Source organism: Homalodisca vitripennis, unplaced genomic scaffold (genome assembly GCF_021130785.1).
Source record: "Homalodisca vitripennis isolate AUS2020 unplaced genomic scaffold, UT_GWSS_2.1 ScUCBcl_5670;HRSCAF=12509, whole genome shotgun sequence".
Lineage (NCBI taxonomy): Eukaryota > Metazoa > Arthropoda > Insecta > Hemiptera > Cicadellidae > Homalodisca > Homalodisca vitripennis.
In genome coordinates this window covers 1-17,787 of record NW_025781774.1, presented here as the reverse complement: position 1 = coordinate 17,787, position 17,787 = coordinate 1, and the positions used below count along the sequence as shown (strand labels likewise).

At 31.2% G+C, this 17,787-nt stretch overlaps 1 protein-coding gene across 1 annotated transcript; it reads left to right on the top strand.

Annotated features, from left to right (window-relative positions):
• Positions 1 to 554: 554 nt before the first annotated feature.
• Positions 555 to 16,643, top strand: LOC124373472. Its single transcript, XM_046831844.1, has 4 exons — positions 555 to 848; positions 8,414 to 10,225; positions 14,741 to 14,950; positions 16,274 to 16,643. The coding sequence occupies exons 2-4, from the start codon at positions 8,500 to 8,502 to the stop codon at positions 16,504 to 16,506; spliced, it is 2,169 nt and encodes a 722-aa protein (XP_046687800.1). The 5' UTR covers positions 555 to 848; positions 8,414 to 8,499; the 3' UTR covers positions 16,507 to 16,643.
• The last annotated feature ends 1,144 nt before the right edge of the window (positions 16,644 to 17,787 follow it).

The following is a 17,787-nucleotide window of genomic DNA, read 5'->3' as shown; positions in this document are numbered from 1 at the left end:
ATTAGTCTCACGTTTGGATAGTTTAATGGAATTCAGTAACAGCTGTAAAAGTTTTTAACATGGAACAAGATGACTACTAGAATTGGAGTTTGAGGTGTCGGGTAGTCCTTTCACTTATTCCATGCGTGTGGATTAGGATAAGTTAAACGGGTTCTGTACAATAGGTACTAGACTACTTCAAATGATGCCATTCCTTTCCTGTTTCTTCTATATATCCCTTATTTCATTAACGTTGCTTCAGACGTCAGAAAATGGCTTAGAACATAATTCACAGGTTGATTTTCGTTTTAGCCTAATTAGATATTCCTTATAGTTTAGATTAGACACTATTAGAATTACAAATAAATGGTTTCAATATAAATATGATACTAAACAGTTTGAATAGATAAATAAAACATTGCATTTCTTAGATGTTATTATCATTGTTGTATGCAATACACCCACATTTGCAACATCCAATGAATTGATATATGTTATAGTGTGCTTTGTGAAAATGTATTGATCGAGTTTATGTTTCAAATCCCCCTAATTGAAAAGGCATTGGTTGGGAAAGTCGATTTCGTCGTCTGCATCTGTTCTGTCTGTGCAGTCCCCTTTGATAAAATGTTTATTGTAGCATTCTTTGTTGTTGATAAATGATAGTAATTTATGTTGTCTTGTGTTATTCATGTAGTGGCTTTTTTATAAACTCTCTTATCTTGAAAGTTATTTTATAAGGTGATTCCATAATGTGTATTCTATCTCTTAATGGCTAAAATTAACGCAGCAGTAAAAATGGTTCAGCATAATTCAAGAGAACAGCGTTCTGTGGATAGGGCGAAAATTTCATAAGCTTGTCATATTTGCTGGTAAGAAGTACTTATTATTTTTTGTTAATGTATAATTTTTATGCACTTATTTTATTTCAGCCGAAAAAGTAATTATTTGTAACTTTTTTGCATACTCCTGTAATTTATTTGTTGTTTTTATACAACTGGGTCTAGCCTAGTCCTACCTATAGCAAGGAATTGTTAGTTCTTATTAATTAAAGTTAATCTTTACTAATTGTTAGTGAATTGATGAATATTGATCTAGCTATTTGGGATAAGAAACCTAGGTCTAAATAGAAAAACGAGCCAGTTTAATATATTGCTCAGACATTATTTGCTAGGCTATTTTAAAAGTAATGTGATAAGAGAAGAATAAAATAAAATCATTTATTTATTCCTTTAGCATAGTATTATAACGAATGTATTATATAAAAAAACTTAAGAGTAAATATTTAAAATAAGATAGAAAAACAATAGCATTAAAACAACTTAATATAACTTATATAAATAATACAAATTTATTAACATTATTGACAAAATTAATTAAAAAGAATGCCTTAGACATGAGCAGCATAGCCTGTGTATAAGCATGAGTTGTTTAAAATTTTGTTGAAAGTAAACAAATTAAAAAGTTAGGGTAGACTTTAATAAGCGACCTACACTCATTATTCAATTGCTATTATCGAATGGTTCGATTGTTTTTATCCATAGAATAATTCGATATTAAAATTTATTTAACTTAGCATATGATTTCAACTTATTAGTTATAGTAGTTGGCGATGAATATGATTAAATTTTGTAAGATATTTCTCACAAGTGGCGAGATTTGTTTAAGTGGCTTCAATATGTGAGTTTGGATTTTGCTAACCCACGGAAGGAGTTCTTTCCTTCATTTCACAAAAGCGGTTACTTATTAATATCATGTTATAAATATTGTAATGTTGCTTTGATGTCTAAGTTTTGTTGTTTTGTAAGTTAATGTTATTGTAAAATTTATGTTTTAAAAATTGTAATGTACAAGATTCTTGTGGTTACAGTAATTTATTATAACTCTATTGTGTAAGATTTTTATATATCAAGTTGTATAGTATATAGAATTTTTTGATAATAGCAATTGAATAACGAGTGTAGGCCGCTTATTAAAGTTTTCCCAAGTTATTTAACTATGTTTGGAATAGTAGTTTTTTAAATATGAATGAGCAAACAGCTAAAATACGATGATTATAATGTGGATATGATTTATTCCATAGTATTTGCATGTATAGCATATAGATGTTAATATAATAAGGCATTCTGTTCGAACTGACTTAGCAGGAGTTGTTGGGAGAGGGCATCAGTCAGGTCCATCCCTGGCCAAACAACATTCAGGGTTAAAATCAGTATATAGCAGCCAATCGGTGATCAAAGTTTTGAATATTAAAATCAATGGAGAATCAAATAGAGAATTTAAAGAAAGAGAACAGAGATTATTATAAATAGCATAAGGAATAGGTTGAGCAATTAGTGGTTGTGAATGTGAATTTAGTGAGTTGAAGGAATACAATTCATACATTTTTGGACTTTGTAGTGTTTTTTATGTGTGTGTGATTATAAATGTCTTAAAAACATTAATAAATTAAATAAGTATTTAAATAATAAATAAAAAATTTAAATAAATAAATAATTAAATAAATTATATTAACAGATTAAACACACATTTCATGGAAAGGAGTGTCAATACATTTATAACGTTTTATAGTCTGCCTGCTTGGCCATTAGTGGTGGTACAGAGGTTAAGCCATTAGTCCCCAGATTAAGATACAGGTAGGTCTTCTTAGCCCTAACTTCGCCTTGTGAGATAAGGCATTCTTTACCTTTTTTACTATTTAATAGCCTTCTTGTAATTCAAGTTTTTGTTGAATAAACACCCCACATGTGTGGTGCCATATGTCTCAATTTCAGATTAAATATTGTAGAGTGGAGCCCCATGTTTGTTGCATTATATGATGTGGACCAAGTTTATGGATTAGAATGGATAGGTTGTGGATAAATGTGTTATGTCCATAAGTAGGTTGCCATATGTCAAGGTTCAATTGAATTGTTGGATGTAAGTCCCACTTTGTTAGACCTCAAATATTGAAAATCAAGTTTATGGTGTGGATCAAGTTTATGGATTAGAATTGAAAGGTTGTGGATAAATGTGTTATGTACATAAGTTGGTAGCCATATGTCGAGGTTCAATGTAATTGTCGGATGTAAGGCCCACTTTGTTAGACACCAAATGTTGAAAATAAAATTCATATAATATGTATATAGGCCTAATTAAATAAGTCTCTTGTTAGTGGTGTTGTTTTATGTTGAAATAGGTAGGTTACTATGTTGAAAATTCAAGTTGGTTGCAATTGGGTATTTTTTAAAGGTCAATACATCAATATTGTACAATTTTGATGAGAACATACAGCACCTGCCTTCATCACCTGCGCTCACCACCTGATAGTTTACATAATTTTGCTGGAGCAAGTAGGCGTATTAAGCAAGGAGCACTCAATCATTGTAAAAGTTTTCTATTTTCCACCAAAACCTACAGCATTAAGTCATCCCACTTAAATGGGTTAAAAATAAAGTTAGAGGAAATACAATCAGATATCTTAGCACTGAACATACATTGACAGCAGTAAAATAAGTTTTGTTAGTTATGTCAGTACAACGTTTGCTGATCTTTCCTCCGTAGGTGGAGTGATAATACTGTATTGGTGAGAGAGCATATTAATTTCAGATGTATTAAATTACCAGCAGTTGAATCTCTCTTAGGAAAAAAAGAATTTAAGTGGTGCCTGTCTGAAATTGTTCTAGATAAGTTGTATTGCAGTTTTATACATATCATCCTATCACTGCCCAGTAGATACATTTTTAATAACTTAGGTATATTGTGCAATAGCTATGTAATAAATTAAACAATGCGATTTTGGCTGGAGGTATAAACATAAATGTATTTAAAAAAATATAATATATTTGGTGGATTTCCCAACTAGACACAGCTGATTCTCAAACACCCATAGATAACTTAATCAAGAATATAGACTGTACAAAATTAAATATATCAGATTAGCCCATGGCTTCACACGTAATTTTCTCAATCAAAGACCATAGCTTTCTTAGTGAAAGCATTAATTATGTAATATGATGGAGCCCTACAATTGTTTTAAGCATATGTAGACGTCCAGGTACATATTATTTCAGTATCCAAGGTTGAGAGATTTAAAACGTAAATACAATTTTGATTGGTTCTATTTTCGGTTTTGTTGTATGAATATACATATACAAGTCTCAAAAACCTAATGTGGTAAAAAAGTATCAACTTCTGTCTGTTTAGATTAATTTTCTATCAAAGTTATATCAAGTGCCATAGTTGATTTAGACTTGTGCCCTGATGAAGGATATAAAATCAACTTCGATTAAAAAGCATTTACTTTTGGTTCTTTTAATTTACTTTTTGATGAAGCATTTTCAAGAGCCACAGTAATATTTTGCTTTTTTGTCAGAATAAAGAAAATACACAACTTACCACAACTGAAAAAATTCTGAGGCCCAAAAGAGTCAGATACGACAGATTAAATTCACTTCCACTCTAATTTATTTATGGTTCCACAGTTAAGTTTATGTTATTATATTGACCACGAAAATAAACACATATACTGTATGGTTTTGGAATCCAACTTAGATTTAAAAACGTTTATTTGTGGTCTGCGATGTTTCTGGTGCTATAAGTAATATTGATTTTTACCCTGATCAAGAAAATATATGCATATGTAAGCTTAAAAAGACTACTTTAGTCAAAATGCAACTACTGTGCCGTTTGTATTCTGCTTCTGATCAAGGGAAGCTGTGTGCTATCCCTTTGCTTTTCCTTTAACTACGGTAAAATTGTTAAGGGAGACAACCAGTTTCCATAACCTTATGTGGAACACATTGACAGCTTTGTTCATCAATGTGTGTTTTAGAACACTGTTTAAATATAATTTTCAATGCATTATATGGTTTATTCATCACTGGTGCAATATAAAATAAAATTATTTTGCAGAATTATTAAATATTCTGAGAAACTTTTCCAATATTTCTCATGTTTAAAACCTTCTTTTCTAAAAAATTTGTATTTAATATTTCAAAACCAAAATTAGCCAAATCTGTCCAATCGTTCTCGAGTTTTAGTGAGACTAACAAACATCATTTCATGTATATATATATATATATATAAAGATATCATAACTCAGATATAAGACCATTATGCTCCTAAACTTTTTACAGTTAAAATGTAAAATTAATGTCAAAAACTGTGTAGGAAATGTATTTTAAATAACACTAAAACACTTTTTAAGAGATGTAGCAAGGGAGACATGGATCGATGGATATTTATCAAGCTGGTAGATATGAAATATTAACTTCATAGTATTTTTAGTTATATTTTGAAATACATTTATCTAAAATTAGTGAAAACCATTAAAAATCATTTCTTAGAACAAAAGTAGGTACTAATGATATTCAAATAAATAAAATATGAAATAGTAAGAAAAAAATTTTGTTTCCTGAAACACAAATTAGAAAGTAATTATAAAAGAAAAGAAAAAGGAATTTTCCATGAATAGAAATTCAAAAAAATATTTCGATGATAAAATTCTATACTCTAACAATAGACCAAAAACAACTTGGAAAATAATTTAATATTTGATACAATCCAATACAAATTTTAATAAACTATTATTTCAAATACCACAATTTATAACAACGTGTTATTATAGGAAACTGTTAAATGATATTTGTTACAGCCATTGTCTTACAAGTGTTACCTAACATACCTCAGCTCAACTCCGTTTATACCAATAGTGAACATTTGACCTGTGCAATGACGTCTTTTAGATTTAAACCTGAGTTTAATATCAGTTTAAAAATTGTTTTGTTATTTAAAACTAAGTTTTCTACGGGGTATGATGAGGCATGATGATACGAGTATATCAAGAAATACTGTTTAAAAAATATATTAAGTTTATTCTAAAGCCTTTTCCTGATGTAATCAATTCTTCTTTAATTTCTGGAATATTTTCTGGTATTTTGAAAGTTGGCAAAATGATTCTTTTCTTTAAAAAAGGTGTATTTTCTAAAATATTTGAAAAAGTTGTTTATGATTAACTTTTTAAACATCTTGAGTATAATGAACTGTTAGACAAACAATATGATTTTTGTCGTAGAAAATGAACAATATCTGCCAATACAGAATTTATCCAGTCCATTATAGATTCAATTGATAAAAGAGAAAAAGTAGTTGGAATTTTTAAAAATCTTACCGGACCATTTGATAGAGCCTGTCATGTAAAATTAATAAAGAAATTGAACAGCTTAGCCGTCTGTGGAAAGGAGCAGGCATGGTTTAATTCTATTTAACAAACAAAAAAACAGTGTGTAGAAATAGAAGAAACAATTATTTACAATAAAAGTTATTATACGAGGGCTCATAAATCACAGCTTCAGATACTGCTGCATGGTGTACCTCAGGGGTCTATCCTAGGACATCTATTGTTCTTATACTACATTGGAGGTTGCCAGGTGTGATGGAGGAGTAAATGATGCCTTGTGTCTGTATGATGATGATTCAAATGTCTTGTTTTTTTATTAAAAGCATGACAATATTGAAATTTCATCAAATATTGGTCACTTAGACCCTACTTAGGTTAAGGTTTTTTTTTAACAGAAGGAATCTTTTATTAAATCAGACAAATCTAATTATATTTCTTTTTCTGCTAAACAATCCAGATAAAATTTTAACCATGACATTTTTCTAGATGGCAGACTTAAAGAAGTAGACCACACAGTTTTTAGGAGTTATAGTTGATTAGAATTTAGTTTCCGGGATAAACATGAAAATCACGTTAGTAGTAAAATTTCTATTGGTCTATTTGATCTGTGAAAAATAGCAAAAATTAGTAATTTAAATAGGTACACATAAATGAATATATTTCTCATTGGTTCATTCATATTTAGCTTATGGAATAAGCATGTGTGGAACAAAAACAACAAACAATTTAAATAGGTTGTTGTTAGAAATTTATGAAAAAATTAAAATACACACATTCTGTTAATTTTTTTTCTGAACTCAGAATTTTGATAGTATGTGGGTTACATATATTTGAATAAAAAATTTATGTAAAAGAATTTCTTGTTTCTATACTAAAAACTACAAAATTATATGTAAATAAATATACATATAATATTTGTTTTAAAAGATATATTGATCAACACAATCTCGAATTTTATAAAAAGAAAACAAATTACAAAGGTGTGAGATATTTACATAATCTACTAACAAAACTAATAAGGCAAACAGATATTTTAAAATTAAAAAGAGGTAAATATTATTTAATTAAATTATCTATTTATTATTTTGAGTAATCTTTTAGTATAAAACCAATAAATTAATTTAAAGAAGAATAGAATCTAAAATTATTAAGATGTAAGTTATTATAGTACATTAAAATATATTAATGTTATAATTTTTTAAATTTATATATTTAAATTAGTATTAGTACCATTATTTAGTTTTATAGAAGTGACACTATTATTTGTACCTTCTGGGGTACATATTATAGAATAAATTGATTTGCGTATGAGTAGATGTGGTTGAAGAAGGTTGATTGTGACATAAGTCACATTTATCACAATTGGCTTTTGAGATATTTAATATTTATTTTGTAAAATGTATAGAATTACTATATTCTATACATATTTGAAAAGGCAGATGTTCGCAGCAAATTGCTGCGGTCGGATTTCGTTAATTACGTCACCCTAGCCTCGGTTCTGTGGATGATTCTAAGCACATGTGTATGCATCAGAATAAATTGAAAACTAACTAAAAAACAACAATTAATTAAAATAGATTGAAAATTAAATTAAAACCATTGTAACCCAAATAATAACATATATTGGTTTCTATCATATACGCGGAAAAACGTTTAGATACAAGGATGAAATAGCTATAGAAGCTCTCTCCTCAACAAGACACAGGACAAGAATAACGTCAGCTCTTGTCTTTCCATTTACCAACAAGTCATTTTGAAAATAATTAATGAATCATTAAATTTAAATAATCTATATGTTTGCATACATAATGTTAATGTTGTTAATTTATACGTTTTTCTGATTCTTACTTGATATTGGCTGGTAAAAGGAAGAAGTTTTAATTTATGTGTTCTAGCAGTGAGAATTTTGATTGGTGACCATGTGTTGGAAAATATACTTACGTTAATGTGTGAAATATAAAACAGTGTTTTAATTAATACATTACTGATGTGAACATTGTATTAAGAGAAAATTTGCACAATTATTCTTCACTTATTAATAAAAACCTACGGAAAAATTGAAAAGGTGAAAGATAATTGTATAAAAGTTTGTAAACTGAAACAAACATATACATTAACCAACACATATAATTGAAATAAAGTTGAATCTCTGCTCAGTAGGAAAATATACGTGAAAACTACATATAATATTTAATAGTTTACATATTTGAAAATTCGTTTTAACCACTTCAGTGCTTTTGTGATATTGTGCAATAATATGTTTTTAATTTGTTTCAGGTAGCTGGATTTTTATATCAACAGAATCAACAAGTCAATTTTGCAAAGAGAGTATTTTAGGAAGAAATGAGTGTTTCGTTGGATAAATGGAAGTGGGGAATCAAGGGCAAGTTGGAGGAGTGGTGTACACGGAAAGGCAAAGCTTAGACACTGTCAGAGCTCTACACCAGACTGTTGTGTCACTAAGAGCAGCTTTAGAACAGTCACGAGCTGAACTGCATTCTCTGAGGCAACAAGTTCAAGGGAAAGTTGATCCTGCTGTTTACGAAAAAACCATAGAGAAACTATCCCTAGAAAACCATGTATTACGACAGCGAGTTCTATCTTCTGAAAATGTTAACTCTTTAGGAATTGAAATCTCTTTGTCTCCTGTCCCACCAATGACAGATCAGAATAAGAAAAAGTGCATGGATCCAACAGATAATGTAGAGACAGAAGTGGAAGGAGACACAAAAGTGTGCGGTTCAGGTGAACATAATGGTTTGGTTGATCAGCCCTCTATAGAAAATGGTGAAGAAGTTGAAAAATCAGTCCAAGAAGATGGAGATCAGTCAATATCAAGTGCTACAAGTCAACACGGAGCTGGGACGCCGCAGATCAGCAAGGGTGAGTCGGAGGACTCGGAAGAGTTGGATGACATTGAACTCATATTTACAACTGATGATAAAGAATTGAGTGGACTGCATGAAGATTTAGTTTCAATATCAGAAAGTGAAGCTTGGCATGTCAAAAGAGGAAAGGATAGAGATGTAAGAGATGTAGTTTCCAATTCGACTTTAAAACACACTTGGACACAGTCTGTTTTTGTCGAAACAGACATTTCCAAATGTGGAGTTATCGATGAAGATGAAAGTCCTCAGGTTTGTAGACGCAACACTTTGCCTAATGCCATTCCTTATAGACCAATAATACACCGAGAAGCAGTTAGTGGAAGTAAAAGTCAGTTAGTAGACCAAAGTCAGAGTTCTCCTAGACCGTTGCTTGTAAAGTTTTCTCAAAATGCAAGGAGCCCAAGAAGCACTCGTCCCATACTTGCTGAGAAAAATTCAAACAAACAAGAATCAGAAGCACAGACTGATATTACAGCTTTGCCAGCACACTGGAGATCCGAAAGTTTTCTTGCCCACCATAAAGTCGCCCATAACTTCACAACGTTACCATCAAAGTTTGCTATTCCAGTTAGTCATTGTGCTCCGAGGAAACAGTCACTAAGACTATCGGAGAAAACTCAAGAAGCGAGAAGAGTCCTCTTGTCAGATATCAATTTTACGAGCATGGTCCCAGAATTATCCAGAAGTGCTGATCACTTATGCAATGAAGCTATTAGTACATCAAATCTTTGCAAAAATTATCCTCGAGCTTTCTCGTATATGAAGAATGCAGACAGCGTGCTTTCTCCAGGCTATTTGGGCCGACCTCCCTGGTCCCCCTGTGATTGCAATAATCGACATCCCAGTTGGGAGTATTACCAAGGTTCCTTAATGTCAATTCCTTCACCATCAGTTATGGACATGTCAGAGAACACAAGGAGGAGGCACTCGATGAAACCTTCCGTTTCCTCATTGGACACTTGGAATAGTTCGTACTGTGTGAGACCCAACTGGTCAGTTCCAACATCTCCAACGCATTGCCGACGCTCTCGAAGTGTTCCTTTCTCAGCATCTTACATGCATACTGCTCAGCCCGAGTCCAGTTGCTACAGTATGTGTTGTCCTAACAGAAGACAGGATTCCAAACTGTCAATATCATCATCTTCAAGAACTTTCAGACCACTGACATCATCGAAAAGCCAAAATCGAGTAACATTTCAAGGTTAGTACTGAATATATTATTACAAGATAAAAATATAATTTTTATATCATTTACTAAGTTAATATAAGAGAAAAAGTTTTAATTTATTAACCGAATTCATATTATTTGAAATTAATATAGAAAATAATCTTATAATATTACTGGTACTAGCTTAAGTAAACAAAAACAAAACGAAGTAAATATCTGTAATCTTACTTGTATCTTAAATAGTTAACAATTGAATGTGAGATACATAATTTAAATACAAGTTTTAGAATACGAGGGTGTACCAAAAAGAATTATTTTTTAAAAAGCTATTATACAGGGTGATTCAAAACTAAACGGCAATCTCTCGGGAGCTTATTCTATAGCTAAAAACAAGTAAAAAAAGTTCATATAACCATATGCCCGGAAACGCTTTGTTAGCGAGTTACGCCTAGCGAAAGATTTCGCCCGGATTTCAGAACCCTTGGTGAAGTCAGGCCGTATAAAAATGGTAAAGGTAGTTACAAAGATACAAATACGATTGTTTTTTATGTTTTTTATATCTGACAAATTTATTAAAATTCGTCCCAGAGCTGTAAATGCAATACTTTTAGAGATATCTTACGTAAAACACAAGAATTGGTGCAAAGAAATAACACATTTTTGTGTTTAACGTAAGATTACTTCCATAAATGTTAAATAAAGGTAATTTTTTTCTTAAACGGATTTGTAGAACATTTAATTCTGAAAATATTCATGTGAATTACTTAGGAAAAAAATTAATAATAGGTATTGAAATTTAGCTTTATTTAAAAATAAAACAGACGCACAAAAATGCATATTCTTATCTGCATAAAATATTAACTATTGTTTAGTTTGTGAGGAACAGCTGATCATTTATTCAACACTTTTTATCGTCATATTTTCTTTGCAAAGGTTGGCAATATCAGCTGATCAACAATTAAGTTCATGAAGTAATATTTGAATAACCTTTATGGAGGTTTTTGTATTGTGGCGTGTGAAGATTGTATTTTGTGAGATCCTGTGATTATTTGGAAATATTTTATACAAGTTTATAAAATATTTTTATTAAATATTTATTTTTAAAATATTTTATTAAATATTTTTATAAAAGTGTATGTAATTATCTTAGTAAATAATGGCAGATAATGTAAATGGTATGTATTCGTTTGAAGAGTATACGGACATGATACTGATTTACGGCAAAGTTAACAAGAATGGTTTAGCTGCAGTTCAGGAATATCGTGATACTTTTCCACATCGAAGAACACCTGATCGCAAAACATTTGAAGCTGTGGAGAGACGACTTAGAGAAAACTGGTAGCTTTAAACCGAAGCGAATAGATACTGGTCGTCAACGTAGCGCAAGGAAATATAATAATGAACAAGCAATAATAAATGCTGTAGAATTATCACCAACCACAAGCACCAGACGATTATCACGTCAGTTAAATATTTGCCAGTCAAGCGTATGGCGGACACTTCATGAAGCACAGTTGTACCCATTCCATATAACACGTGTTCAAGACTTATTACCGCAAGTTCTTAATAAACGGAAGATGTTCTGCCGCTGGTTAAGAAGAAATTGTTTACGACATCAGTATTTTCTTCGGCGTATTCTCGTTACTGATGAATCCTGTTTTACTAGAAATGGAATTGTAAATTTTCGCAATACCCATACTTGGGCGTACGACAACCCACATGAAACTGCGACGAGGCATTTTCAACATACATTTTCAGTCAATGTATGGCTTGGTGTTCTGGGTGATAATTTGATTGGTCCATTTTTCCTCCCTAATCGACTTAATGGAGTAGCGTACTTAAATTTTTTAAGAACAAACCTGCCTACCCTCTTGGAAGATATTCCTGTTCAAAACAGAATAAATGCATGGTTTATGCACGACGGAGCACCTCCACATTTTTCTAATGATGTGAAAAACTATTTAAATGATACATACGGTAGACAATGGATTGGTCGAAATGGACCAGTAAAATTGCCACCACGTTCTCCTGACCTCACGCCAGCAGACTTTTTCTTATGGGGTTGGATGAAGTCAATTGGTTATTTAAAACGGATTAACACCATAGAGGAGTTACGTAATCGCAATACAGAGGCGGCAGAAACTATCAAGAATGCTCCAAACGTTATGAAACGAGAACTAGAAAAACTAGAAAAGAGTGGATTCGTCGTGCGAAAACGTGCATTGCTAACAACGGAGGACACTTTGAGCAACTATTATAGGTGATTATTACAGTTTTATAAAGGTAAATACATTTTATGTTAATGTTCAGTCTAGAGTAAATGATCAGCTGTTACTCACAACCTAAACAATAGTTAATATTTTATGCAGATAAGAATATGCATTTTTGTGCGTCTGTTTTATTTTTAAATAAAGCTAAATTTCAATACCTATTATTAATTTTTTTCCTAAGTAATTCACATGAACTTTTCAGAATTAAATGTTCTACAAATCTGTTTAAGAAAAAAATGACCTTTATTTAACATTTTTGGAAGTAATCTTACGTTAAACACAAAAATGTGTTATTTCTTTGCACCAATTCTTGTGTTTTACGTAAGATATCTCTGAAAGTATTGCATTTACAGCTCTGTGACGAATTTTAATAAATTTGTCAGATATAAAAACATAAAAAACAATCGTATTTGTATCTTTGTAACTACCTTTACCATTTTTATACGGCCTGACTTCACCAAGGGTTCTAAAATCCGGGCGAAATCTTTCGCTAGGCGTAACTCGCTAACGAAGCGTTTCCGGGCATATGGTTATATGAACTTTTTTACTTGTTTTTAGCTATAGAATAAGCTCTCGAGAGATTGCCGTTTAGTTTTGAATCACCCTGTATATTATCAAATTTTTTACAAAAAAACCTTATCTTTTCAAAATACTCTCCATTACAAGTAATATGTTTGTCCTATTGTTGTTTCTGCTGTTCAAAACATTTTTGGTACTTATCTTTAGAAATGGCTGACAGCTCCTCCCTCGTTATTTTCTTCACCTCTTCGATGTTGTCAAATCAGTATCTTTTCATACCCCTTTTAATGCGTGGAAATAAGAAAAGTAGTACGGTGCCAGGTGAGGCGAATAAGGTGCATGATGCAGCAGAACCATGCCATTTTTAGCCAAAAACTTTCTAACAGAGATGACTGTGTGTTCAGGTCTATTTTCGTTGAACTCAAGGAAACAAACTTGGCAGCAACTCTTTTCATTCCCAAAACTTCTGTTAAAATGCCCTTAATCGAGCTCCGTGATAACTCATTAATCTCCGACAGTTGATCAATTATCTTGTCGACAGTCTGTGAGCAAAAGCTGTAGAAATATTTTCAATATTTTCATGAATTCGGGTAGTTGTTAGACGTCCAGAACAAAGTTTGTCATTAATCAACATGTTGCCATTTTTAAATCAAGCAAACCATACATACACATGAGTTTTTCTCATAGCGTCACCTTGGTAAGCTTTTTTTAACATTAAAACAGTATCAGCAGCATTTTTACCAAGTAGAAAACAAAATTTCACAGCTGTACGTAGCCATAAAAATGAAACAAGAACAAAACAGTACTAGGAAAAACAAGTGTTGCAGATGAATGGAACAAGCCAGATTGACAATAGAGGCGGCACTGAACTGGCTATGAGTTGTGTTAAACACACCTAGTGCCAGAAATGTACAGTACACAAGTACCGCCCATGGTAATGCTATTCCGGTTTATTTTGGTTGCCCTTTTGTACACTTTACAAAAAAAAAAAAAACTAAAAAGTCTTTGGATGCATATTATTTATATCTTTAAAAAGGGATGTCTCCCTAAAACTGCAACAAAAATGAGCATAAAAGTGCATGAGGTTTAACATTGTTCTTGTATTAAGAAACTCAAAGTCGGTTGTATATAGTCAGCTCTTTAGAGGGTATGCTAGTTAGCTGCCGGCTACTCGTCTGAGGCTCTGCTTTGGTTAAAATTAAAAACTGCTTTTTAAATAGGAACTCATCCCAAATTCATAAATGTTCACTTTGAAAATTTGGATTTTAGTGCCACATGCTAATGAAATTTAAAAAATACAGTTGGTACAAATGGTTTATAATTTATATTTAATATAGATTTTCCCTTGATGAACTTTATATTGAATATAAATGATTAACCATTAGTATTTACAGATGATAGTGTTTTCAAACAATTCAATGGCTTTGAGGCACTAAAATCCAGATTTATATAGTGAAACAATTATAGATTTCAGTCAAGTTTTTATTTATAACGCGGTTTTAAACTTTAGTCCCAAGTTAAAACTGAAGCCTCAGATGTGCGGCAGTCAGCTAATTTAACTAGCATGCCATCTTGATGCTTTCATGTGATAGTGAAGTAAATCGTTAAAATATTTAGTGTGTATTTACATTTTCTTGAAGTCAAAATAAATTACAAAATGTATTGATTTCCATATCTCCATAAGTATACCTTAGTTAAGATCTAAGCTGCTATACCTGTTGGTTGAGATGGAAGAAAATAATGTAAATGTGTGTCACAGACACAGTGGTGAGGCGGCCCGGACATTCCATGCCAGATCTTCGTATCTCACTGGAGCCTGATAGTGGAGAAGATTCGACAGACTCATTAATTGAGGAGTCTGAAGAGTTTTTACGCAGGTCAATTGATTCAGTAGTGACAGGAACGGACTACACACAGACTGGCAGGAAGAGAAGGTCCAGGAGACACTCTGAACCCTATCCTTTCAAAGGTAAAATAAATTTTTAAAATAATCCAAATCTTCATTTGTAGATTAATTTTCAAAAACTTTGACAGAGAACAATAAAAACCCCATAAATTGGTGACTCTGGTCTCTCTATCTAGTTATCTGACGGTGATATACAATTACTTATGTTTCTGATGGTCAGTGTTATGACGTATCATGCTTGAAAAACTATAATCAGAGAAAAATATCTATTGTTTTTATATTTTTTATGCTTTTGATATTTCACCCATTTTGACCTCCACAAAAATTAGCGTGGCTGATAATCAACGTTCTTAGGAAGAATTCTTCTTCCGGGTTCTGTGCTTATACAGAGTGAATTGTCTGTGTTGTGGATTTGTATTCAGTACGTTCCCAGCACTAGTCAGTGGTATACAGTACTATATAATACTTATAGGATGTACACAAAATGAATGTAAAATCATTTTGAGTTCTGGTAGTAGTCTATTTCTGACGTTATGGTTGACTTTGAATACTTATGTTAGGATCAGAGTGGTAGTTTCTGAAATCTGTACTGTAATGATTATTTGTCAAAGTTTTTCTAGATTTAAGTAGCACCTCTTAGAATATTATTTTAGATACCAAATTAAAAGTTTTTCCATTGAATCTATAGATGCTTCCTTCTGAGTTATAAAGTTAGCAAGTTAGCCTAAAAAATCATATTTATGATAATGCACCAATATAAAAGAATCTATTTTGGATCATTCTGTTTAATTAATAATTAGTTGTTACTTACTAATATAATTCTATTTGATTAATAATTAGTTATTGTCATACTCATCGCTATCTAGTTAAAATTACATCCTAACTCGAAGTGGCAACTAATATCACCAAACACCGCTTTATCTGCCCAACACTTTTTCAAAGAGAAGGCTATGAACTTAAAACTGAATTTTATCAATATCAGTTTATTAGCAGGAAAATTAAAAAATAAAATCTGTGTGTTATTTTATTATTTGGTATTTGTACTCTCAATAACTTCCCGTTTTTATATAACTTTTTTGTACTCAAAATTTAAAGAAAATTGCCTAAAACCCACCCCAAAAAACATATATCTGTATGACATAGATACATGTGCTATTTTCCAAACCATAGTTTTTAAAATACCAATTTGTTGCAAGACTTAGTTTGGTTTAAACACAAAAGTTGTACAAGTAAAGTTAGGTTCAGAAGCATCATGTATTGGACAAATACATTGTAATGTATTTCAGTGTGTATAGTAAATGTAAAATTCATAAAGGCTTGTTGTCATTTCTAGTATTTTGATTGGCCAAGTTTAATATTTGATGTTTTGGTTGTGTTGTCTCACAGATTTTGAACCGCCCAAGTCATCTCAGCCGTTCATAGCAAAGATTCCAAGAGATCTGAAGCTCAACTATTGGGTGAAAGTTATCACCCTTGAGGGGCGGGTCGTGGTGGGCAAGGTGAGATATGTGGGTCTGTTACCCGGGAAGGGGGATGAAAGCTTCGTGGGTGTCCAGTTGAACAGATCTGACGGTAACAGTGATGGATCATTTGGAGGACGCCGATTTTTTGACTGGTGAGTCTTCTGAAATTATTCCTCTATGTTTGCTAATTACAAGGATAAACATGAAGTACGGCCATGTTTATAAAAAAATCTTAAATCCCTTGAGAATAGTTTATTATATGCTAAACAGGAAACAGTTATATTTGGTTTAGGATTTTCAGAATATTTGAAAGGTGGTTCAGTTTCAATAATTTTCAATTTAATTTTGATCCCAGTTAGACTGTGATTTAAATATTACTTTAAATACAACCCAAAGACCTACAATAAACTGTTTTTACTGTATTATTTAATACTATGTATTAAAAACTATAAACTAACGAGATATTCATAAAATATACAGCTTTAAAATGCGTGCTGTAAGTGACAATAAGGTTTGTTATAAAAGATTTATTGAAACACATTAATAACAAAATCTGTAACCTGAATCATTAATAATTACATCATAGAAGCACACAGTTTATGTCTGACAAATAATTTGTTTCACAATTTAAAACAATATAAAATTGTACTGGCTGTAACCTATATTTAGGCACATGCTATTCTGTGCTCATGCCCAGGACGGCAATATTTAAATTTTATTTGATATATTCTTAATAAAATATTTACAAAGCATTAAAAAGATACAATATGTTATGTTACTCAAAACACATATAAATTTGTGGATACCAACAGATACTATTCTAGAGGGAATCTGTCACGCCGCGGAACCTATTACTCTCTATTACTTTTGGATTAAAAAGTATAGATACCTGAGTTTGAAAATTAACCATAAACTATCTAGTAAAGTTACAATAATGGCAGTTCCCTTAAAATTTAGCTTCATTTTCGTTTATTTGGACATGTAAAGCAAGATTTCATAATTTATAAACAAAAACTTGTACTTTTTTTAATAACAATGATAGAGGTGGTTTTTGACGTTTTACAACCAAAAAAGAAAAAAATTATGACTGATGGAATAGGGGCACACAATTACTAAATATGGGCATGGCTGTAACAACTTTAAAACTTCATATCTTGGAAACCTGTGATCAAAATTTGGATTAGGATAGAATTTATATAAAAGATAGTTATAAGAATAATGTTTTTTAAGTATGTAATTTTAGAATTATGCACTTACAAGTGGTTATAAAATACCATCCTAACTTTTATTTTTAACCAAGTGGTTCAAAAACTTTGGCATCGGTCATGTTATTGATGATGTTAAAAAACTATTATTTTTGACATGTAATTTTGTAATTCACTATTCAAAACTTTTTAAAACTAATTTTTTAACACCAGATCCGTTGAACAGATTTTG